We start from the raw sequence: 25,152 nt of genomic DNA on the forward strand, positions 1-25,152 counted from the left end.
CTATGAGATCATGAGGTCGCAAAATATGCAGTGGTTCTGTAGAAATGGCATTTATTTGAGCGCCATTGGCAATGCCATTTTCTTTTACACTGTGCAAGAAGCATTGACCAGAATGTGGTAAAAATGTGAGGAGAGGCAAACAGAAATGCATATAAAGAGAAAATACAAAAAAAGTAGCTTGCACGCAGGTAAAAAAAAACGTTTATAGATGTACGATGGAAGACCGAATCCCCTACCCAGATTGATATTGGTTACCCCGCCAACCCCCCAACTCACTATCACGAAAAGGTAGTGGATTATGCGGTACATTCAGGATTACACATGCCACATCCTGGGTGGCTATGTCAATGTATGTGGATGGAGAAATCATGCATACTTTAATTGAAGTTTGTAGTGGGCGTGCTTTGGAATGGCACGACATTTGTACTGTAAATGTGTAACGGTACATTTCAAGTGTTGTACAGGAGTGACAGTGTTGGATGATGGCGGCTTCGATGTGATTGGTGGATGCGTGTGTGCTTATTTACGCGTAACCCAATGAAGTAGAGCTGCAGAAAAGTTAGTGCAAAGGGAAGAAGGACTGCTCCAGCTTTACAGGGCCTTGCACTACTTTGGGAGGTGCACGTGCCAAAATATGGCCTTTACACCACCTTGCCCAATTGACATGGCTGTGTGGGGATTAGCCAATCAGGTAGTGTGGGTGTGGTTAACAGGAAGGGGAGGTGAAACTGTTGTACATTATACTCTGCGTACTGAGGGTGGTTGACATGGCGAAACGCATTGTGTTAACTGTAGGTGATCCCTTTGTCATAGATCAGCACAACTATGCCTGGCAAAGACACTTTGACAGCAATTTTGGTTTGGAAGGAGTGGACGCATTGTGGAACGCTGTGTATGAGTGCAATTTTGCCTATATGCGTGCACTTTGCAAAGATCTCGCCAGTTTTCCAGTAGTAGATGTTATCGTCATCCACTACGGCAGCATGCATATGAGTTTTTCCAAAGAAAATTGCATTTTGTTGTCACCCATTGGCAATGCAGTTTTGTTTGCTCGTCTACAGGATGCAGTGAAGAGTGTACTGTACTAATGTGAGCACAAGAAAACACAAAAACTAATAAAAACAAAAAAAGGTGTTTCTGTAGAAGCATCTAAACAACAAACAGGTTATTTTAAGAGGGCAACTCCCGCCTTCCCTGGTTGCAAGTCATACCCCCACACCCGCACGCAGCACGAAAGCCACATCTGGGGATTTTGCGGGTGGCAGCCACAGAAATGTAATGGTGGGGATTGTCCAATCAGATGTTTAGGGTGTGCGGCAATAGGATGAGGGACTCCTGCTTCACTCGGGCCCGGCCCTCGACGTCCTTGGGGACCCGCACGTGCCACATTCGGCGCTTCTCACCATACTGGCCTATGGAAATAGGACTATAGTGATTGTCCTATCAGGTGGTGCTCAGGGTGTGCGTCACAGGAAAGCTGCGCCAATAGGATGAAGGACTCCTCCTGCTTTACTGGGGCACGGCCCTCGCGGTACTTGGAGAAAGGCACGTGCCACATTCTTCGCTTCTCAGCATGCTGGCTAATGGAAATGGGACTATGGTCTTTGGTCAATCAGGTGCTCAAGGTGTATGTCACAGGAAAGAGCACCAATAGGGAGAAGGAGTCCCCCTGCTTCACCGGGGCGCGGCCCTCGCGGTCATTGGGTAAAGGCACGTGGCACATTTTGCGCTTCTCACCATGGTAGCCAATGGGAATGGGACTATGGCCTTTGGCCAATCAGATGCTCTGAGTGTGCGTCACAGGAAAGGGCGGCATTCACTTTTTCCATTACTTTGTGTACTGCAGCTGGCATATATGGCAAGACTCACAGTTTTCGTCGTGGGTGATGGCTTTGTGGAAGATCTGTGCGTGTATGCCCTCCAAGAAGACTTGTCTGGCAATTTCGGTTTGGAGGGAGTGGACGCTTTGTGGTGTAGTGTCGAAGCATGCTGTTTAGGCAGACTGCGTGTAGAATGTCGATGCATGGCCTCTTCGGCAACTGTTCATGTTGTGATTGTGCACATTGGAGCCTTCTTTTTGGGTTACATGCCTTGTTCCTGTGTGTTCCATCAACTGAAGATTATGATGAAAGCAGTGCAGCACATTTTTCCTACTGCCAAGGTGCTTTTCTCATGTATACTCCCAAGAATATTGTGGAAGTATTCCAATGATTCCTGTTGCCAGCCAGAGGTCGGAAGGGGTCTCATCAACAGAAGCATGTGTAACTTCTTGTGTGCTGCTTGGATGTTCTCCTGTGAAAATGAGAACATTGGTTTGCGATACATACAACTTTTCAAGGCAAATGGCATGTCTTTGTCGAACAGTGGCAATTAAATGTTTATTTCACAATCTACACACTGCAGTGAAGACCCTATTGTAAGAATGTGAGCTGACGTTGAAAACACACGTTTACGTATGAAAACCGCAAAAAAGTGTTTCTAGGGAAGCACCTTTAAAAAAAAAACAGGTTCTTTTAAGAGCCACCACAACTTATGACGTCCGCTCCCCTGGTTGAAAGTTATTCCCCCACTCTTGCGCGCGCCCAGCATGAAAAGTTGCAGGGTGGCACGTGTTACATATGCCCTCTTTGAAGATGATTGCCATAGAAATGGGCCTGCAGAGGCTATGGGATTGGGCAATAAAGATTGTGGTTGTGGTGTGTATAGACAAACTGTGCACACTGTATTTGTTGACAGAAATACAGAGGGTGCGGTTATGGCTGTGTGTTTCACGAGGCACAGCGTGCAGGTTTTAGGGGATTCAGACATACATTGACTGATAGTGAATGGAAAACACTGTGCAGTGGCTACTCATTTTGCAATCAATCATGTGCATGTGTAGTGCTATGGAGTAGCTACAATGAAGTGCCTGATTTTGGTTTCTCTGTGTGACCCTTTGGTGACACGCAATCATGCCGATATTATTTTTGTTCATTGTAGAGGGAAAATTGCACAGCATGTTACACAAGTTTCAGAGCCGTTTGCGATGAAGGAGGCACTTGCCCAGTTCATGCGTTTGTTTCCGAAGTCGTCCATAAGTTTCTATTGCTTTATGCAGCCACTGATGTGGCAGCGTCATTTTATATTTGGTCCGTGAATGCAGACAGAGCGGTAGATTGCAAAGAAGTGTAATTGTGCCTGCACTCGGTTGGCCACGTTCTCAATAATGCCGTAGAGTTCCGGATTCATCCCAGCCTCAATACTCAGATGCAGGCCTGACTCCTGAATTCACCCCGAGCGTACTTTTCTTTTGGAGACGGCTTCTGTTTCATCCCGACAATTGCTCTTTTGGGATGAGCACCCTACCCCCAAACATCCCGCCTAATTTCAAAATTAAGGGATTGTGTTCGCTGTTGCTATCTGCCACCGTTTCAAAGCTTACTATGTCACTCCACAGATCTAAGGACATACAAAAGTAATCAATTGCCTGTGTCTTCATCAAGTGGTGTCTCATGTGCCCTGGAGGATGTGGCTCTTGCAAGGCTCTTGCAAGTCTTGCTTCAGTTTGCTCTTCTGTCTCGTGTGCCCTAGAGTGTCCTTATGTCAGCAAGCCTTGCTTCAGTTTTCTCTGGCATCTCATTTGCCCTGGAGAAAGTTGCTCTTGTCCTCTGGTCAGCAATTTGTGCTGCTGTTTGTTGTTGTGTTTCAGAAGCTCTTGATATTGATTTTCGCTTTGCATCAGATGGAGCATTTCCAAGTGATGTTTGTTTTTTAGGCGGCATGTTTCAGTCACTTAATGGCTTCAGCACATCTGATAAAATATCCAAGAAAGATTGATTGATTGTGCTCTCTTCTTGTTCATAAACTTAAGTAAACTATGACCTTGCAATTTCCCAGATTTTGAGTGGCATAATAACACAAAATGTAATTATTTTTGTTATTTCCTTTAAAATTGCTTTAATAAACATGTTCAGACTGTATACAGTAGTGAAAAATGTTGAAGAAATAACTAACATATCGAACATTTTGCTTCAGACGCGTTTCAAAATGTTGCCTTCTTCTAGTATCTACTGTAGTAAATCGGGGTGACCATCAGTAAATAAGGTGTCTACAGAGTAAATTCTTTGCATCAAAACATAGACTGTAATATTGCTCCAGACAAATGAAGTATCCATGCAAAATTTGGTAGCAGTGGGTTCAACTGTGGGGATTTGTATAGCCGGACAAACATACACACACACACATACAAAATTTTATACAAATTGTATACAAATGTTATACAAATGTTATACATATTTTTTGCATATAAGATTTTTGCATCCAAACATAGACTACGATCTTGCTCCAGACAAAAGAGGAATCCATACAAAATTTGGTAGACGTGGGTTCAACGGTGTGGATTTGTATAGCCAGACACATACACACATACATACATTCATCTTTATATATAAAGATTTCAGTGTCATTTAACAGTGCAGTATTCATCTTCCAGTAGTTGGATTTGGGTATTATGAAAGACATTCATACCTCAATCCAAATCGGTGCATGGTCAGAGATTAGTATAGCATTCACATCCGCATTCAAGAGATTTTGGCTACAATGGCTAGCAATCAATAGCATATCAATTTGTGAGAATTCATGTGTCAACCAGAGTGATAAGTATAGCCTTTAACAGTAGGATTAGCTAATACCGACACATCCACAAAATGGAACTCCTCAACCAATGCGTGTAAAGACATATTTTTCCCTCCCACGCAAGCTGTGAAGCCACACTCTGATCCACATACGGGTCCATTGTCTCATTAAAGACTCCTCCCAGAATCATATCGATCTGCCCAAACCTTTGGAGAAACTGGGCGAGTGCCCTAAAAAAGTAGCCATCTCCCCCATTTGGGGTATAGATATAACAAATGCTGATGACTGAATCCTGAGGGCCACATAGATGATCCGGCCCTCGTTATACTCATTAGTCGAACGAACAGTCAAGGGCTGACCCTTTCTCAACAAAATACTCAAATTAGAATGTGAGGAGGTCAAAGAGGCAATGGAGATAAAAGACAACCCCATTCTAACTTTCAGACCCAGCCCCCAAAAAGTTAATTAACAGGAGGACAGAACAAAACTACATGTCCCATAAACCACCACAGGAAATGGAGACCAGGTGGGGGAAAAGATAAAATGAACAAAGGGAAGCGATATAGATACAGCCCTGTCATGTGGTACAGTGAAAGGTACACCCCTAGCAGTACAGGTTGGGATGGACAAACAGTGCATGGAGTAGGGTGGAGGTGTGAAGGCAAGCTGGCTGCAGGTGTGGGACAAACAGTGCATGGAGCAGGGTGGAGGAGTGAAGAGAAACTGGCTGCAGGTATGGGGAGTGAACAGGAAAGGCAGGTGGAAGCTGAGGGGAGGGGAGGAGCAAAGCATGAGTTAAAAGAAGCCCCGGAAAACTCATCAGGTGTCTCTCATTACAGCAGCAGCACTGGCCGGAGACCACAGAGAAGTGGGAGGAATCCCCAGGGGATGTACATTGGGCGTACTAGGAGGCTGAAGGTGCGGCATCGCTGAGATCCTTATCAAGAGGCAGACTCTCCGCCAGGGGAGGCTCGAAGAGCGGCAGCGCCGGGAAACACTACTGAAGCGGATTCACTGACAAGGAAAATCTGGCCTTAAACCATTTTCAAAGGACAGTGTTTCCGTGGGTTTACCCTCTCTGTTTGTTTTTGTTTTTTTTAACCCAATTTGGACAGCTGGCTAAGGAATGGAAAGCTAGTGTCCGGGGAAAGGAATTTATATGACCTGATTATTTTTCTTTCAAAGAGGATCAAATGTTAAGAGGACATTCATGCAAACTCTGAATTGATTCACCCTTTTCCCGAGCAAGCCTGCTGAGCCACATTTAAGCATGTTTTGTTGTTTATAATGAGAGGCTGTTGGAAAGGTTAACACAGCAATAAATTCTACCTTGTGAACCCTGCATTCCCACTACAGTCTACTACTTTACATAGAACAATAACAAGAGGAGAATACTGAACCCACCGACCCCCTCTTCATCAGGTCCACATTCAAATCCACCAAAAATGTCTCTTGCAGAAGGGCAACATCTGCCTTCAATCTGTCCAAATGATCTAGGACCCTTCTTTTTTGTTCAAATTTCACTTTCCAAGAAATCACTTTCAGACTGTGCTTGCCCTGGAACGACATCTTGAAAGAATCAGTCTCCCTACCAGACTCACAACACCAGACAAACAAAAACACAGACAAACTGACCACAAACAACAACACAACACTAAAATACTTACTGGTATTATCACACCAGGCCGCAAAGCTCCACACAATTGCAATTGTGTTCAAAACGAACCCAAACCCCACCCTTCCCCTGCAAAAATATCACCCTCAAGTAAACCTAAACAAGAATAATGATTCACCAACTAACTGTCAATCCACCCCAACAAATTATCTATTTTTTTCATCTGTGATTTAAAAGGCAGTCTTTTCGTCTCTCTTTAAATAGGGCTACAGGTTTGCTATGTTGTTCGTAGTTAATGCCAAGGCATAGCCAGGTATCTGCTATAGCTTGTTATTGAGTATCAGGCAAAGTTCCTCTGTCTATCTCTTTTAGGGTTAAAGATTAAGATCTTTGTTTTAGTTGAGTTTATTTCTCAGTTCTAAATCACACATACATTTAGAAATGGAATTCAAAGTACGCTGCAGGTCCATGGGTGTTTGGTCCATCAATATGATATCCCGGTATGCCAAATGCCGGATGTCCAGATGACCCAAATTAGATGGTAAAGTATCCTGTGACGCAATTGCAGTTAGGAGTTCTACAATATACAACTTAAAAAGTGTGGGAGCCAAGACACACCCCTGCTGAAACCCTCTGTATGATGGAAATGCTTCTGTCAGAGCTTGTACTTGTCAATCCAGTTTTTAGAATTCATTAAATAATTGCTGAAAAAAATCTTGTTTGCCGAGTCGAGTAAGGCAATGGGTCCATAGATTGAGGAACAGTCCCTATTGCCCTTCTTGAAAATCAGAACTTATATAGATTTTTTCCAAGAATCCAGTGTTTTTTGGTCGGCAAGATATGGTTAAACAATTCTAAAAGAATCTCAGACCATGTCGATGGACTTTGTTTGTATAACACCATTGGGATTCCGTCAGGTCCAGTGGCTCTTGAAAGACTAGCCTTCATTATCATCTGGTAGATATCCTCTGTATCAAAAGTGAGGGACCAGAAGGGGGCGCAGCTGAGTGGCAGCCAAGATGGCTGCTTAAACACGAAGCTCTGCAGCCCATCTAAACATCCTAATTATTATCCTGCGCTCCTGGACTAGTACTGTAAATCAGTGCCTGCACACGTTTTCCTGTGCCGCTGCAGAACAGTCAGTTGCTTGAATCCGACTATGCTACCCTCACCGGGTGCGTGACAGCAGCTCGCTGATCAAATTGGTGGCGCCACACCCTGGTGGACTGATTAACGAAATCGAAAGCTGCACTGACAGTGGTGGCCAGATGTGAGGGCCTGCGGCTTGCCCTACAGCGACCAGAGAGGCATCCACAAGCGACTGAGGCCAGTCTGGTGGTGAGTGACATATAATACCCCTACGAGGCTGCAGCTGCACACACGCTTTGGGGGTCACTAGCAAGGTAGTTATGCCACAGTTTGCCTTTCACTGTGCAGCTCAACTGGATGAGCCATGACCAGAAGCTCTAACAAATAACATGGCACCATGGACTTCTACACAAATACTCCCTCTAGAGGACCTCCCACAGCTGCGAGGATGATTGTGGAGGACCCTGTCGCCCAAGATCCGCAATATCCTATCATTGTTGCTATGCAGAGTGGATTTGCCTCCATGAACACAAAGCTAGATGACCTATCAGCAATTAGTACCGGGCGAGAGTCAAGCAGAATGTAAACCACATTCTGATTGGCTCTCGCCAGGTCGTTACCCGGACGAGAATCCCTCGGCCGGCATTTCCCTGCTTTGTCCACACCGGGGGGTGTGGCAGCCCCTCAGCCAATGAGGAGGCTCGAAGCGGGTCCATCCCCCTCGTCTGCGGAAGGGTTAACATGCTGCTCGCAACTCCCCCCCCCCCATTTCTCACTTTTCAAATGATGTTTGGTTATGGGTTTCACTGTCAAGTTTGGAGGGACACTGTGGGTGGGGAAGGGTTGGTTTTGAATTAAGTTGCATGGTTAAGTTGGCGTGGTGGTACACAATGCAAGCACTGGTGTTCGTGATGATACAGCAGAAGGCAATAGGTCAAAATATTGACGAAATATGGAGATGCAGGCTACAACGTTGCCGGTTGCACTGTCGTTTCTCATTTGGAAAGTATGCAGAGTCAATAATCCGGTGAAAGCCAGGAAACTGGCGGCCTACATGAATCGCCATTTGCCTCAGGTTGCAATGTTATAAGAGACACATGCACTAGCTGCCACCAATATGACATTTGCTCCCAAATGGAAGTGAAATAGGTATTATACCATGTACTCATCGCAAGCATGAGGAGTACTTACAGCGCTTCCATATGTGCAGCCTTTGCCAAGTTCTATGAGGATACAAAGACCATTGCAGATTCAAAATCATTTGAATTTCTTTGGGTATCTTTCGTGGTCCCCTGATTGGTTGGATGGTTTGGGTGCTATACTAAGCTCATTTAAAAAAAAAGGCCCTGGAATGGAATTGCTCTCTCAATCATGAGCATATTGAAAGGTTATCCTCATTGCGTCCTTACTCCGGGCATACCGGTCTCTGCAGAAATATATATATGTCAGTTCCGTAGCACAACATTTAGAAGGATCTTTATGTTGATGCCAGTAAATATTACTGGTTATGGAGGTTAAGGGTTCATGGCTGCCAGTGCCTATAGAAGAACGTAAGTGTCGTTTATGTAATAGTCCAAAGTCTATTGAATCATTGAGACATGTGATGACCCTGTGTAAAGCCATGATAAACTATTATGTGAGGTACTATAGTAATTTTACGGATCAAATAGACAACATAAGTGACAAGACGTTTTTGTTGAACTGCCTGTCTGGATGTAATCTATCGAGATCGGTGGCCTTGGTAAAAGTCTGGCAAGCTTTTATTTATGAACTTAAGAACAGGAATGATTCCTTTTCTGTATGCTGACAAGTGTATTCAAATAATGAATTAGACTAGTATTTTGTATTGTTTCAATTTTAGGTTTTAGACACTCTGTTTCCTGCCCGCCCCCTTAGTCATGGCAGCCCAGGGTAGCGTCTATAGTTTTCGCAGGGCGCAGGAGTAGGGCACTGTTCACGATAGGTAGGTCGAAGATTATGCCCAGATTGATCTCCAGGGCATGGAGCGAGGCCAGAGTATGAGTGGGGCCATGTGTAAAACCCATGCATTCATTACCTCTAAACATTTTCTGGCCCTTTTTTTGGACTCCATTTTTTGTGGCTCATCCATAACAGAGGATGATACAATCAGAGCAACAATCAGTGTTAGAATTGCCTTTGCCCGCCACTATTACCTCTCCTGTGGACTCCCCATACGATAAGTCAAAAACATCTGCCAAAACCATGCAGAATTTAGCAATATTTTCCCAGCGTGGATTCCAGTATCTATTAAGGATTAAATATTCAAGGTTTATATTGTCACCTGACATTTGTAGGCGAGTTTAACTGCCAACACATCCCTCGACGTAGTGACCCACTGTTCGCAATTTAAATTAAGAGAAGTCTTAATTGCTGTCAATAGACCCCCATATGGGTGACCCAGCACTCCTTTGTCAGCAGGAATATAACAAATCTATTTAAAAGGTCTCTGGAAATAAGTCTTTGAAATCTTTATTAAAAGGATAGGTGTGACCTCTCGAGTTCCACACGATGATTAGAGACGGGCTAAGTCTGCTGCTCTTTGTTTTAAATTGTAGCTCTTAAATTGAGTGTGCAGAACATCTGTTGTGTGTCCACTTTTCTCTTCCGCTACCCTCTGATACTTGCTGGTTACATTTATAACCTTCCTTCCAGGCATTTGTATTTAATAAGATTCACAACTGAAGCCGGCATCCCTAGAGATTGTAATTATCATTAATGTGACATTCTTTCGAATTCGCGGTGTGATGTGATGTAGTGGATTTAGGTCAGCTGGGCAGGTGGCTATTGGGTTAAAAACAAGCCCTGCTGCCCTTAGAAAATTAATGTTGGACTGGCACATAATCACGTAGACATATTTGTATTGGTGTGAACAATATGTTTATTTGTAACTGGTGGGTTCCCACATAAGCTTTGGCTTTATTCAATATGCATGTAAACCTATACAGATACCAATACTGCAGAACAATACCCACTGTTAGGTATCTTTGATGTACTAGTATTTGTATTTGTATTTTATTTGTAATTTTATTGAATACTGAATATAAACGTGAATACTGTACTCCTAGTCCATAGTTTTCTTTTCTCCATAAATCCTATCCTCCATCCTCCTCGAAATGATCCCGTGGTGTACAGTGCTGGATTAAAGGATTGGCAGTTGTGCTGAGAACAAGGCTCTAATGAAGATCAGTGCTGGGCATGGCTTCCGAAGCACGGATGCCCTAATCAATGTTTTTTTTTTTATTTTTATGCTTTGCATCAGGTTCCAATCCCTTCCCCATAGAAGACTATATTCCAAATGCATGGTGGAATGGAAGTATAGGCGTTCAGCACAGTATTCATATGGTAAATAACCTTTTTATTCAGGCACCTAATGTGCATGGGTGACATATTGACAGCTATGTTAGGTTTTGTTATGTTATAGGTACTTGTATAGCACACCGTCACCAACGGAATTGGTCCCCATGCGCTATGGCGGATCTGTAAACAGGAAGGACGGGTAGAGTTAGTCGGGAGGAGGGGAGAAGGAGAGTGGGAGAAGTGGTGTGCTGTTGGCAGCTTCAGCTCGGTATACACCGAGTGCTGGGCTTCGGTGCTAGTATTGGATCGGGCGAGGCCTCGAGTGCTGTGGGTGAGGTTTATGTGTTGTTGATGCGGTGTGGTAAAGTGCGTGCGGATTGCTGGGAGAGAGATGGTTGTGTGGCTTTGTGTGGGTTAAGTATGCAGAAGATTGAGGGTTGGGTTAGTGGGGTCTGTATCCTGATTCAGGTACTTATGGTTCAGTTAGAGTTGTATACGTGTGGGTTGGGTTGTTGCTAGTTCCTCGTGGGCTGACTTGCTTTGGTGGTGCTGCGCCGATCCAGCTGTATCATAGTGAGTATTGTTTGGATTTGTAGGTGCATCTGAACTTTTTCTTCGGGTGTGGTACTGGGTATGTAATATCTATTCTCAGGTTATCTAGTGTGACACTGGTCGGTTGAGGCTTTGAATGGTTCAGGGTCGGAGTGGTGTTGATTTGGCGTCTTCTTGGTGAGCCAGTGTATTCAGTCGTTCGTTTCCTTCTGTCCTGACTGTCTTTCCGTTGGTTCCTTGGTTTCTGTGGGGTGAACATCCTTGGGGCTATTGTTTAGTTGTAGTTTTTGTGTGGTGGGACATTGTGCTTCCTGCTGTGTATTGGTGGACAGTGTGTAATGATTAAACATTCTGTTTCTCACCACACTGGATTGGGGCTCGTGGCGCAGTGCTTCCTTTCCCTCTCTATATGTTGTCCTTAGCGCTGTTGGGGATGGTTATAGTTTAAGGTCATGGACCGCTTGATGATTCGTCCTAGTGTTTCTTTCTTTGTCTTGCTATGTTTACGGTCTTATTGCGGCTGTCTCCTGGTTGGTCGTTTAGTATGTCATGGGATATTTACCCATTGATTGCTAGGTGTGGATCAGGGTCTCTCTATGTTCATTGATGTTTCAGTTGTGTGTGTGCCCCTGTGGCCGGTCTTTCTAGTTATGACGTGAAGAGCCAGTTTGTGAGTAATTTCCTGAATAATAGGTGGTTTCTTGTGTTACATATGTACTTTGGAAGGCTGTTCCAGGTTTTCGGGCTTGGTGAGAGAAGGAGGATCCTCCAATTTTTGTTGTAGGGTTTCACTTCCAGGCGGATGTCCATGCTTGATCTGAGTGTTCTTGTTGGTTGATGTAGGCACAGTTCTTTCTCTTAGGAACTCAGCACCTTCGTTGTGTACTGCTCTGTGCGTAATGCACATTGTTTTGAATTTTATTTGTTGTTTTATTGGTAGCCAATGTAGTGTTTTCAGCGCTGGTGCAGTGTGTCCTCTTCAGGGTAGTTTCAGAAGTAGTCTGGCTGCCGTGTTTTGAATGCATTGTTGTATTTTTAAGAGTAGTTCAGGCATGCCTAGGTATAGGCTATTGGCGTAGCCTACTTTGGACATGACGAAGGTGATGATTGTAGTTGTTTCATTGGCGAACGATAGGAATGGTAAGATCCTCTTTGCCGCTCGCAGGAGGAAGATGCATTTCTTGAGGAGAGCGTTTACTTGTGCTCTATCGTGAGATTATTGTCCATCAGAACCCCCAGGTTTTTTACAATCGGCGAGGGTGCTGGGGTTGTCCCAAGTTCCCTTGGCCAAGGGATGAATTGGTTTTCTCCTCCATTTTTGTGATGATCATTATTTCAGTTTTGCCTGGATTGATTTTGAGGCAGTTGGAGTCCATCCAGAAGAATAAATCGCGGAGGCAGTTTTCTAGCTTTGAGTTTATTTCCGGGTTGTCTTGTATTTTGAAGATTATTTGTGTATCGTCAGCGTAGTTGTAGCAGGTGAGTCCGTGGCTTTTGATGATTCTGATAAGTAGATACAGGTAGATGTTGAATAGTAGCAGGGAGAAGGATGATCCTTGTGGTACTCCACAGTTGGAATCTCTCGGGCTGGATTTGAAGGGTTTCATCCATACGGTTTCCGTTCTGTTTGTTAGGAAAGATATGATCCATAGTAGGGCGGTGTCTGTTATTCCAAGTCCTTCTAATCTCGTTATGAGGGTGTCATGGTCGACTGTGTCGAATGCTGCCGATAGGTCTAGGAGTATCAAGGCAGTGCAGTTGTCCGAGTCTGCGTTGATTTCTAGATCGTCCCATATTGAGAGTAGAGCTGATTCCGTTCCTCTCAGTGGTCTGAATCCAACTTTTGCCTGGTCTAGTAGGCTGTGCTCTTCTATAAACTCTTGGGTTGTTTTGTATATGTACGTTTCAAGCAGCTTGGCTGTATACGGGATGTTGGAGATGGGTCTGTAGTTGGAGAGGTCCTCTACGTTTCCCGCTGTATCTTTGAGTAGTGGCCTGATGTATGCAGTTTTGAAGGCTTGTGGCATTTTCCCAGTTGCGATGGAATGGTTGAGGACGTTCCTGTGATATTGCATGGGCGTTCCTTGTTTAAGAATCGATTTGTATATGTCTGGTGGGCAGGGGTCTTTAGGGGACCCTGAGTTATTGCTTTCATTCACCAGTTTGACGAATGTCTCCACTGACATTTCTGGAAAGCTTTGTAGTTTGTTTGGGTGCTCCTCTTGGTTGTAGGTGGGGCTCGTGGTCAGACCAGACAGTCTGCTTTGTATGGTTTGTTGGATGTTGGTGATTTTGTTTTTGAAGTGGTCTGCGAGGTCATTGCAAAGATTTGTGGACAGAGTTGGTGTGTTGTTACATCTTTTTATTTCGTTTATGATTTTGAAGAGTTCTTTTTGGGTGTTTGGTGCTTTGAAGATTCGGTTGTCGTAGTGTTTCCTCTTTGCTTTTTGTATTTCCTTTTTGTATGCCCGGTTGTGTTGTAGGAATTTCAGTTTGTTCGCCGCATGGTTTGGTTTTCTCCAATCAAGTTCTAGTCTTCGGTTTTTCCTTTTCATGGTGCTAAGTAGTGGGGAGAACCATTTTGCCATTGCCCGTTTATGAGAAGAAGTGAAGGGTTTTTCTTTGGCGATGTTGTCTACAGTAGTTATAATCCAGGAATGCAGCAGGGTTACTTTTTTGTCCAGGTCATCTTCTTCCATGATTGTTGGATGTGGTTTGCTTAGCTCCAGGAGTTCATTCATGTTGGAGTTTTTGATGGTTCTCCAATTTCTTTTCATGGTGTTCGTTGTTTTGTCCGGTTGACTGTTTGTTGGGGTGATCATTTTGATTACGAAGGGAATGATGAGGTGGTCGCTCCAGGGTATTTGAATTCAGGGTGCTGTGGTAAGGAGTAGTTTGATCCGGAAGAGTGTATGCCCCGCCGAGTGGGTTGCTCCTTTGACTAGTTGTTGAAGGTTCATTGCTGCTAGTTGGCTGGTTTGCGATTTTTGTTTGGTCGTGGTTTCTCCTTCGAACCAGATGTTGAAGTCTCCAAGGACTATCAGGTGATTGTGTTTGATGGCTAGGACTGTGATTGCTTCTGTGAAGGCGTCTATGAAGGTTGCATCGTAGGTTGGTGGTCTATATATTAGTATGAATTTCAGGTTTGTTTTGGGGCTTACTGCTAGACGTATGATTAGGGATTCGCATTTATCAATGTTTAGTGGGTCTTCCAATTTGATATCCAGGTGTTCCTTGTGAATGATTGCCAGTCCTCCCCCTCTTTTGGTTTTTCTGTTTGCTTGGACACATTTGAAGTATTCAGGCAGGCAGTTGTTGAGAGCGATCTTGTAGTTGTCATCTAGCCAAGTTTCTGTTACAAACAGGATGTCGATCCCTCCGTCGCAGAGCAGATCGTATATCTCAGTGGCATGTTTGGACATTGACCTTGCATTGATGAGGTTGCAGTGTATCTTTTTGGTGTGGTTTTGCTTGTTGTTCCTTGTTTTGGTTTGTGGTTGATTGGTTGCAGTGCATCGTTATTGGCATTGATTGGGTGTGCATGAGGATCAGCGAAGGCTGCATCTTCATTGGAGGAGGGCGTATGAGGATCAGCGAAAACTGCATCTTCATTGAAGCGGTCTGCTAGATTGAAAGCTTGGCTGTTCAGTGGTGTTGCATCTCTGTTTGTGCCGGTTAGGTGAAGGTCTGTGAAGGCTTCTTCTTCGTTGAATTGGTCAGTTACGTTGATGTTTGGGTTGCTGGTTATAAGATCTTTGTCGTCATTATGTCCGGTGTGGCGCGGGTGTTGAAGGTGTCCTTCTGTTCTTGTGATCTATGGGGTGATGGGTTCGGACTCTATCCACATTCTTCTTGGGTGCTCCCGTCTTTTTCCTGGTTGTCTCGGGCTGTTCTTTGTGTGTCTGGATGTCTCTGTGTCGTCGGGGTATCATGGTTCTGGGGTTGTTGCGAGGTATGGTGTGAGATATAAGGATTTTTCCCTTTGGAAGTTTGTTCTGGTCGTTTTGGTTTTTGGCATTGTGTTTCCTCTATTTGCGGTTGTTGCTTTGGTGGTAGGTTGGATTTGTGTGTCTGTGTCCAGTGCGGCCCTGTCTTGTGCCCTTTCTCGGCGTCCCTTCCTGGTCTGGGTCATTTTGGTGCTCAGTGCGGAGGTGCCGGTTGAGGAACCTTTTCCCAAGTATTAGGATGGATCAAACTAATTACTTGACTGAGTCTATAACCTGGCTTTTTGTAAGGTCTTTTCATTGTCCCACATTGGCAGATTCCAGAGGATTTCGACAGCATGTCAGCATATCAGGTTGCTTAAAATCACTAGTAAAGGTACTCGGCTGATGCTCTTTATTAACAAATAAATTCCTTCGGTGAGACGGAGATGGCGAGAGAGAATGGGGTTCAGCGATATACATTAATTTGTGAATGCCATTTCTAACCCTGGTGATCATCTTCGCCTGCTGCTGCGGCCCAGATGTCCAGATGGGGCCAATTACTAGCATTATTGACTGGCTCATGTGGATGGCAATTGTACCCCATTTTCTCAACCAACACATATTTAATTTGTTATCATTTACAGCAGCAGTGACTGTCAGCTATGAACATCAGAACACGACTCCAGACCAACCTTCTCTAAATACCTCTACAGGTAAGTATGTAAACCAGTGTTGAGGAGGGTAATTACAACACTGAGGTATTTCCTATGCAGCTCTTCCTTTTGGGTCCTTTTATGGGAGGAGAGTGCATGTTTTCTCCATGTCGTCCCTTCAAACGTAAGTGTAAGTGTGTGTGTTTGTGTACACAGCAAGTACTCTGATTAAAAATTGCCCTGACTAGAAACGTTGTACAAGCAGTATTTTATATCTTCTTTCCCCTCTTCATTTCACTGTTGAGATGCACAATTATATTGTATACAGCTGTCCATATTTCTATAATTGCGTTTTAATTGCAGGCCATTTTCAGTTGCAGTTCGGGCTGGACTGCCCCTTTTGGGGTGGGGCCAAGCCTGATTTGCATATTGTCTTTTCCCTTCTATAATGGCTTGGCAGGCGAAGAACGGTGGTCTAGAGGGTTGCCCAGAGCAACGCCAGTGGTTAAGATTCATTCTAAACCTTCCAGACATCACCTCTTTGTTGTTGCTTTGTCACCCCGAGTGGGACGGGTATGCCCAGACGTGGGTCCCGTGCCTGAGGGGCCTAGAGACCCAGGCTGCTCCTCACTGATGAGCCCCACCAAGGGCGAAACATGTTTGGGGATGCTTGTGGTCTCGTGCAGAAGGGATGTGACCTAGCAGTTCAGGCTGGACTGCCCCTTTTGGGGTGGGGCCAAGCCTGATTTGCATATGGTCTTTCCCCTTCTATAATGGCTTGGCAGGCGAAGAACGGTGGTCTGGAGGGTTGCCCAGAGCAACGCCAGTGGTTAAGATTCATTCTAAGCCTTCCAGCCATCACCTCTTTGTTTTTGCTTTGTCACCCCGAGTGGGACGGGTATGCCCAGACGTGGGTCCCGTGCCTGCTGGGCCTAGAGACCCAGGCTGCTCCTCACTGATGAGCCCCAACAAGGGCGAAACATGTTTGGGGATGCTTGTGGTCTTGTGCAGAAGGGATGTGACCTAGCAGTTCAGCCTGGACTGCCCCTTTTGGGGTGGGGCCAAGCCTGATTTGCATATGGTCTTTCCCCTTCTGTAATGGCTTGGCAGGCGAAGAACGGTGGTCTGGAGGGTTGCCCAGAGCAACACCAGTGGTTAAGATTCATTCTAAACCTTCCAGCCATCACCTCTTTTGTTTTTGCTTGGCCATTAATAGGCCATTTAGGTCTTACCAAGTTACATAACAAAAGAACTGACAGAGAGGTTTCAATTCAGTGCACATTGCTACACTACTAATGCTGCAGTTATGAAGCATGCGCAAGTGTATATAAGCTTAAGCACATTACATTATTTTATGTCCCTATGCACCCAGCACCTTCTTGGTGATGGCAGTGAGTATGAATGCATCAGTCTGGATATGGAGAAAACCTTGTACATAAGCAGTGCAGTTTGTGTCTTGCACCACACTATGGTGAGACTGGACAGGTGCAGTTAGTTTGTTTTTAGACATCTTGGGGTGGGGAAAAATAAATACATGTGTAAGAGATCATACACGGGTATTGTATGCCAATCACCTGTAATGTAGCTTTCATAGCACCTGTCCATCCTCCAAAGAGTTTCATAACTACATGCTATTGAAATTGGAGTTAGGGAGTGGTGACACAGTAGGAAGGTCAGCAGAGCAGTGTCAGGTAATAGTAAACAAGCCTTAGTACGATAACAAAACAGTCTTCAGGTAGGTTCCATACAAAATGAAGTGGACATTGACATATATGTATGTTTTAAAAAGTATGTGTTTGTGGATAGGTATGCATACAGTGCAATATGTATGCTACAGAGACGTTATGGTTAAATTGATGTTACAAAAACTATTGGGATTCAGTGAAAAGTTTTGTTAAACGGATGCTATTGTTATAGTGCAAAACAACAAAACCACACAGATTGCCCAGTTATGGTTCCTAAACTAAAAGTAATTCGGCCACTATTGTGGGAAATTTCACTGCCCATGTAATCCGGTGGTAACTCCTGGGACCAACTGGTGGTAATGCTAATTGAGTTTGGTGGTAATTGGGTGGATTTAATTCAGAATTACTACCACACTCGTAATGAGGCCTGTTGTGTCTCTGCCAGTAGTCCTAGAAATTAAATTTTCTAGATGACAAAGCAGGAATAGTTTGCTGGCCCCAGTATCCACAGATGAGATTACAAGGCTTTTTCTTTACCTCCTACAATTTCCTGATACTCTCCTGCCCTTTTCTGATGTTCTCATCCTGCTGAATCCTGATAGTCTCCAGAGATCTCCTGGTTATCTCCTCCTGCCACCCCCTGATTTACTCCTCTTCCCACCTCCTGATGTTTCTTCTCCCTTATCTTTTGTACAGACTGCTCCACTCCTTTCTCTCTCACTCTAGCCTCCTCCACTCTCCTCATTTTCTCTCCAATCATCCTCTTCCACTTCTCTCTTGACTTGCCAAACACTGCCCTTGATGGTCTCCAAAAACCCACAATGCGTTTCTGCGACCAGTCTCTTTCCTTTCGATGGCAGGCAGGTAACTGGAGCAGTCCTTCTGGCATTTGTATCACCTGGGAACGTTTATGAAGGAGAAGCTGTGTTAGAAACCTGGGTATAAGAGTAGACATCTGTCAGGCAAGCATTGAGGTGGGATTTCCTAGTGTGGAGTTGTGAACCAGAGTTTTAGCTACCCAGTCCCCCATCAATGATTGTCTTTCCCATGAAATCTGTGCACCGAAGAGAGCACTTGTGCATGGAGAAGCTGCCACTGTCTTGCTTCCATGTGCTGCTACCTTGTACTTGTAGTAAATCGAGCTGCCCATACAATCGGATTGGGCTAACATGGATTTAGAACACAATGGGGAATTAAGTTTTTGTCCTGCAAGTATGATTTTAGGGAGATCGCGTTCGCACAGACCAATGTCTCCTCTTGCCCATACAAGTCTTCCTTTCTTAAAGGAACAGTAGTTTTTTTTGGTTGTTCATGTAGTGGACCAATGCCCACCGGCTGTGAGGTGACGAGGGGATCCTTCCAAGGCTACCCCCAGGCCTATCAGCCATTAGTTCAGAGGATGGGGCGGGATATCCAGGGCCAGTGGTGACCCTGTTAGATGTATGTCCCCAAAATAAGGCAAGGGACTTCCTCACCGAACCATCATTTGTGAATGTTTGAGGTTTTGTCTCGTTTCAATGAATTCCCTTCGTTTTTATAGAGCTAACCTAACTATAACATCCATTAACAAAGCCTTTTCACAGAATTTCCCTGACATGTACAAGGAGTTACAAGGCTACATTCGGGATACTAAATGCTCAGTTTGTGTGCGCAGACGATACAAGACAACTTTCTGTTTTAAATCGCAACCAGACTGGCTAGATGAAAAACGGTCAATCTGATTGTTTGGGTCTAAAACTATTTGCAAAGGGCATGGCTTCCTATATGTGGGGACATTTTTCTGGGTCATACTGACCACAGACTTTAATCCAGTTTAAAATGGGCATATTGCAGTCACCTGAATGGCTCCCTGATATGCTAGGTAACGTCAAGGAGGATAAAGAACGGTACACTATGCCACCAAAATGGCAACAAAAACAGCCATTTATTATCAGTCCTGTGGACTAACCCACATGTATCTGAGCTAACCTGCAGTTACTCACTCTAGCCAGTGGGTTAACCTGCAAGCCAGTGCCTGTTCTGTGGCTGGGGGTAATTGTATTACCAGTGCATCAGATCCCTGGCTAGTAGTAGCCTGTGGACCTGCCAGCGCCTCTCCTGTGCCTGTGTCAAAGAACATGTCCTTGGCAAAGTGGGCCGTTGACATTGCCCCAAGCCTTGCCAGTGGCCACTTCACATAAGTGATGAACTTGATGGTGCTATTGGTATCCCTGAAGCCTCTCATGACTACTGAGGCTTCCAAGGGCCTGGCTGAAAACCCAGATAGAGGAAAGCAGACCCAGTTGGTGCTTCATGGGAATACTGGTGCCTGAAGACCTTCGATGATGGTAAAGTTGCACCTCAGCATTGCCGCAAGCCTGGCCCAGGGGCCACTTCCTGTGGCTTGGTCACACACAGAACATGATCAACGGTCATGCCTCCACCATTTGCTATGACAGCAGACCATGGCGAATGGCCTAAAGGCTAGACAATGGAAAAAAGTGGCAAATGTTCCACAGACCTGCAATGGGGCAAAGTGGGCAATGGGCCTGACAGTATGCCAAGCCATGCAGTGAAAATGTGTCGTTGTTCAGGGCCAGGAGCATGGTTGAGGAACATCATTTGGGCAATGAAGCCAATTGCCTTGGCTGCACAGACCCTGAATGGGGTCAAACTGGCCACTGAGCCTCACCGCAGGACAAGCATTGAGGCCATTGCCGGTGCCTTGCCTAATCCCTGAGGCAAAGCCAAAGGGTACGTCTTCTGTAGACTGACCACTGGCTATGACCAATGGGTTGCAGACCAGCAGTGGACACTTTATCAGGCTTTATAACGCATAGGACATAGCTGAGGGCCATGTGTTAGAAAACGTGTCCTGTGGTCCACAGAGACACAATGGGGGTCCTGCAGCCTCTTTGGGTGGTTTAACTAGACCTGGGGCATGGCCAAATAACACGCCCTGGGCAAAATAGCCACTAGCAATGATCGTGCAAAATTGAAATGATGTAAAAGTGTTCCCTGAGCCTCATCACAGGACAGGCCAATGTCCACTGTGTATGACGTTGCAGAGTGTGGGCTCTGCCTCATGAGAAGTGACCATTGCCTATGGCTCACCATTCAAGTACCATGGCCAGTGGCCTGTGGACCCACTGTGCAAGCAAAGTGGCCCCAGTGCCTTCCTGAACAGCAGGCCACGTTGCCACCTTGGCAGGCATGGTAGGGCACAGGACATGGCCAATGACCGTGGTCAGGGTAAAGTGGCCAATGCCTATGTGTCACTTTGCATGAGGCATGGCCTTCAGCCATGCTCTGAACCCTGCCATGCCAACCACTGTGACCACAGTGCTTGTCGTGTGGCCAGGCACAGTGGCCACTTCAGGTGGCTTGGTGGGGTGCTTGGCATGCCTGCAGGCCATGTTTTGAACAAACAAACACAATGGCCCCATAGGGGGAGTGGAAGTTGGCCACTCTCCTTGGCTGCAGGTAAGGGTCACGGGTCACTTTAGGTTTTTTGGAGGGACCCAAGACATGCTTAAATGCCGGGGCCAGTGGACATTTTGTGCAATTGAAGGCCATGCCATGTGCAGGGGGTGAAAGTTGCCAAAGACAATGAATGTGGCTAAAGAGTGTCAGGAGAGCGACAAAAAGCCATGCAGCTGGGAAAATGGCAGGTGGACTTGACTCTGGCCAGCCCAGGCTGCTCTGTGCATGGCCAAAGTCTGTCCCCTGCGGTAACTGGACAATGGCAACGGCCAGTGGCCACTCTGGATGGCTTTTGGTGCTTAAGACAATGCTAAATTCAGATTCGGCTGAAATGACTGAATCCAATTTCTCCAGCATGGGGTCTGGCATGGATTCACATGCTCATGAATATTCCCCGTCGTCAGGCTGCCCCCAGCCAATGACTGCCCTCTTCCTAAGCCCCTCCCATGGCAGCCATCCTCAGATTTTTACCACACGTTCAAGTGTTGGGAGTCTTCATGCTACAGCTCTCGAGCTTTTACTGCGTTTTGTGTTTTTTTCAAAGAGTTTAATCTAATTTTTTCGGTCAATCGAGCCTCAAGCGCCACCGTTTCTACTTCCGATCAACGGGGACCCGTTTCGGAATTTTCTACGCCCCTCAAGGGCGAAGTCTCGTCAAGTTACGCTTCTTGGAGGATTCCAGAAGATCTGAGGCCTACCTCGTGGACATGGCCCAGGACAAGGGAAGCTCGACGCCCGGATCCAAGATGTTCAGGAACTGCCCTGGATGCGGATTACAGAATGTTTTCAAGGAGGATGAGCATTCGAAATTTCTCTACTGCCTTCACGAAGACAAAACACACGTGGAGAAGGACTGTGCGTTTTGCAAGAACTTGTCGGAACGGACTATGAGGGATCGTCGGATCCGCCTCGCCAGCTGGCTGGAGAAGGGCCCAGCAGGTGAGAAGAAGAAGAAGTCCGAGCGGTCTTCTAAGTCCTGTGAGGGCGCCCCAGTGATGGGGGCCCAACAGAAGGCAAAGCACCGCGAGTCTGCGGGCACCGGGAGCGCCGAAGGGTCGAGCTCCTCGGCTTCCAGGCAGGGCACACTTTCACCGACGCCATCAACCACGAGCCAACGCTCTGGCTCGGGGAAGAGAGAATCCGTGAACCCGGGTAAGCTTCTGGAGTCTCGAAGGAGTGAGCCGAGGGGGAGCAAGGCGGTGACCCTCCCCCGAAGGTGAAGGCCTCATGCGCGCCCAGCGTGGTGAAGGCCTTGATTCACCCAGCTAAGCCCTCTATCGAGTGAGTCGTGGCGGCCCTGGCGAGCCTGTGGAGAGTACACCAGTGGAGGCGACCTCGGGGCCCAGAGTTTCCCTGCCACCGCAGAGGGAATCCTCTTTTCAGCCCATCGATAGAACCCCGTGAGAACCCCGGTGGAAAAAGAGGGGGGGCCGTGGTCATCACCAACACGGATTCAGCCTCTGAGGAGGAGCTGGTTGGAGTTGTGAAGGTCCTCAACAAGAGGTTCGAGGAGGTCAGTTCCCACGGGAGGAATCCCGAAGAGGCGGACGAAGAGAGCAACGGTGGCGCTGACGAGCCCGTGGAGGAGGAGGACTCCACCCCCCAATCGTCGCGCCCGTCGCAGCCAGTGCCCGAGCCTCAGGGGCCATCTTGATGGTAATCCAAGCCTTATGTACGGAAATAAGGACGAGGTAACCCTTACCCCCGACGGACGACCCAGCAAAACCGGGACTGTCGGGAAGCCCTCCACACAAGCGGATGAGAGTTTGTCCACCCCCACCCTTCCAGCCTTTGGGGCCCTCTCAGCCTTCATCGCCTTCCTCTGATCCTAGGGAGGAAAGGGGGACAGGGACGGATGACGACGGTGGTGACGACGGGATGGGCCTGCCATCACCACCCCCTCGGGCCTCGCCGCCCAACAAAATTGGCTCCTTCCACGCCATGATTGCCAGGGCATCCAAGCTTTTCCAGCTCTGCCCCGAAGAACAGAAGAAGGAAGGCTTCCTCTACCAACGGCGTGAGGCCAAGAGGAAGACGGTCCTCTCTGTCCCTGTCATGACGCGCGCTCCATGGAAGCTGTGGAGCCAATGGAAGGGCTGATCCCGTTCCTCCACCAGCGGTCTAGTCTCCCACGCACTGCACGTTACCGTCATGACGCATACAAATAGGCGTCACACGCGGTAGTCGACGCGTTACAACCTTGCTTTTCTCGCCAGGTTCGTACGCTAGTGCTCCTCTCTTGCTCCGCTTGTGTATTCCCGCTTGCTTCCTCTTGTCAATCCGCTGTGATAGCCCGCTCAGCTCCTAGCCCTTATCTCTCATGGTGCTTCCTCCTCTCCTCTGTTCCTCCCGCTTGAGTAGCCCTTGTTCCTTCTCCCGCTCTAGTGCCTTTCTCTCCCTGTTTTTGTGCGTACATCTACAATTGTACGCTCCTTCCCACTGCGACCTTCTGCAGGCCTCTTCCTCATTCCTCGGCTACTGTATCCATCCAAACAGCGCTAAGGATACCCACGCTAGCCCGACTCCAGCAGTGTCTTATGGGAATTGAAGTCCTCTCATCTACTTCAACGGAAAGCCTTCAGCCTTGACATCCGTGGTGCTGACTACAATCTAGCACACCAGGGTTTTTCAGCCACGCTTTTCCCTGGTCTTGGGGGCGGACTCCCTGAGGGCCCCTTCTGCCTTGCTGTCTGCCAGCAGGCAGGGTGGCTTCCAGTGGAGCTCGTCCCAAACTCAACAGGAAAGGACTGGACCTCTGGAGAGAAAGGAGAGCCATCAACACAGACGGTTCATCAGAAGAACCCAGTACAGGTGAGGAGGAGGAGGAGGGAACCAAGGAGGGTATTTGTCAAGCAACCAATACTTCATCGCATGACAGTCCCGTTACTTGACGACATCTGGGACAAAGGGCTGTCTCCCCTGAAGAACCCATCCATGACGCCTGCCATGAGGGACCGGTATGAGAAGAAATACCAGGTCCCGGATTCTGCCTCTTTGTGCCTTAGGGCACAGCCGACCCCTGATTCGGTCGTCTCGGCAGCTGCCAAGAAGAAAGCGGCGGGGGCGACGGCTTCAACTTCGATCTCCCCAGCGGACGGTGAGGGGAAGAAACTGGACGCCATCTCGTCGGTGGCAACGACTATTATGGCGGCCAACGCCCTAGCGATTGTGGCCCGCTACGACAGGGAGTTGTGGTTTAAGATCGCCATAACGGTGGCCACGGACATTGCTGACACCGGTTTACGCCAGTTGGGCAACATTGTTTGCCTTCGGTGACAGGGGTGGCTCAAAGCGACTGATTTCCATCAGGACGTGCAAACCAAGGTTTTGGACATGCCCTTCGACGGGAACAACCTGTTTGGAAAGACAGTAGACGAATCTCTGCAGGCCATCAAGACCGATACGGAGACGGCTTGGGCCTTGGGAGTTTTGCAGCAATGACGGTCGCCCTTTCGGAAACCCGGAGGTAACAAGATGCCTCCAAAGGATTCGGCGGTGGCTCCTCGACGTACCACCAGGCGGCTCGCTCCTCGTCGGAAGAGGCCAACAGAGGACGAGGCAAGTCAGGAGGATCTCGTCATCGTCGCCAAGGTGGTCAAGGCAGCAAGTCCGCTGCCAAGCAGGACTGAACCGGCCATAGCGTCGGGCCCCCACCTGAGTACCCCGGTGGGAGGCTGGCTGGCGATGTTCGTCAAGCATGTGGGAGTCCATCTCCACCGACCGTTGGGTGCTGGATGCCCTGGCCCACGGGCACACTCTCGAATTTCTAAAGAAGTGCCCCCGCATTCCTCCCGTGGCCAGGAAGGAAAACCATGTCCCTCAACTGTGGTTGGAAGTAAGGGCGATGTTGAAGAAAGGAGCCATCGAGCTCGTCCCAAAGAGGCTCCGGGGCTCCGGAGTGTACTCACGATACTTCCTCGTCAGAAAGAAGACAGGCGGTTGGCGACCGATCCTGGACCTGCGTCGGTTAAACAAATACATCAAGGCCCAAAAGTTCCAGATGGTCACCCTCCAGCACGTGCTGGGACAGCTGGAGGAAGGCGACTTCCTGTCGTCGTTGGATTTGGAGGATGCTTACTTTCACATCCCCATTCTAAAAGGACACGAAAGTTTCTCAGATTCGTTGTACAGGGACGGCAATACCAGTTCAAGGCCCTTCGATTCGGTTTGAAGTCGGCGCCCAGGGTATTCACCAAGTGCCTCGCACCAGTGGCGGCGTTGCTGCACCTGCAGAGGAT

The 25,152-nt window shown here is 47.1% G+C and overlaps 1 protein-coding gene across 2 annotated transcripts in view; it reads left to right on the top strand.

Moving 5' to 3' along the window:
- LOC138580158 (proteoglycan 4-like) overlaps positions 1 to 25,152 on the top strand; it is a 1,214,734-nt gene that overhangs the window by 896,014 nt on the left and 293,568 nt on the right. For both annotated transcript variants that reach the window (XM_069650488.1, XM_069650487.1), the window contains exon 12: positions 15,759 to 15,827. In XM_069650488.1, the coding sequence (XP_069506589.1) occupies positions 15,759 to 15,827 (69 nt within the window). The remainder of the gene's footprint in view (positions 1 to 15,758; positions 15,828 to 25,152) is intronic.

This window comes from Ambystoma mexicanum, chromosome 3p, assembly GCF_040938575.1.
Source record: "Ambystoma mexicanum isolate Mex_15411 chromosome 3p, UKY_AmexF1_1, whole genome shotgun sequence".
NCBI classification, from domain to species: Eukaryota; Metazoa; Chordata; class Amphibia; order Caudata; family Ambystomatidae; genus Ambystoma; species Ambystoma mexicanum.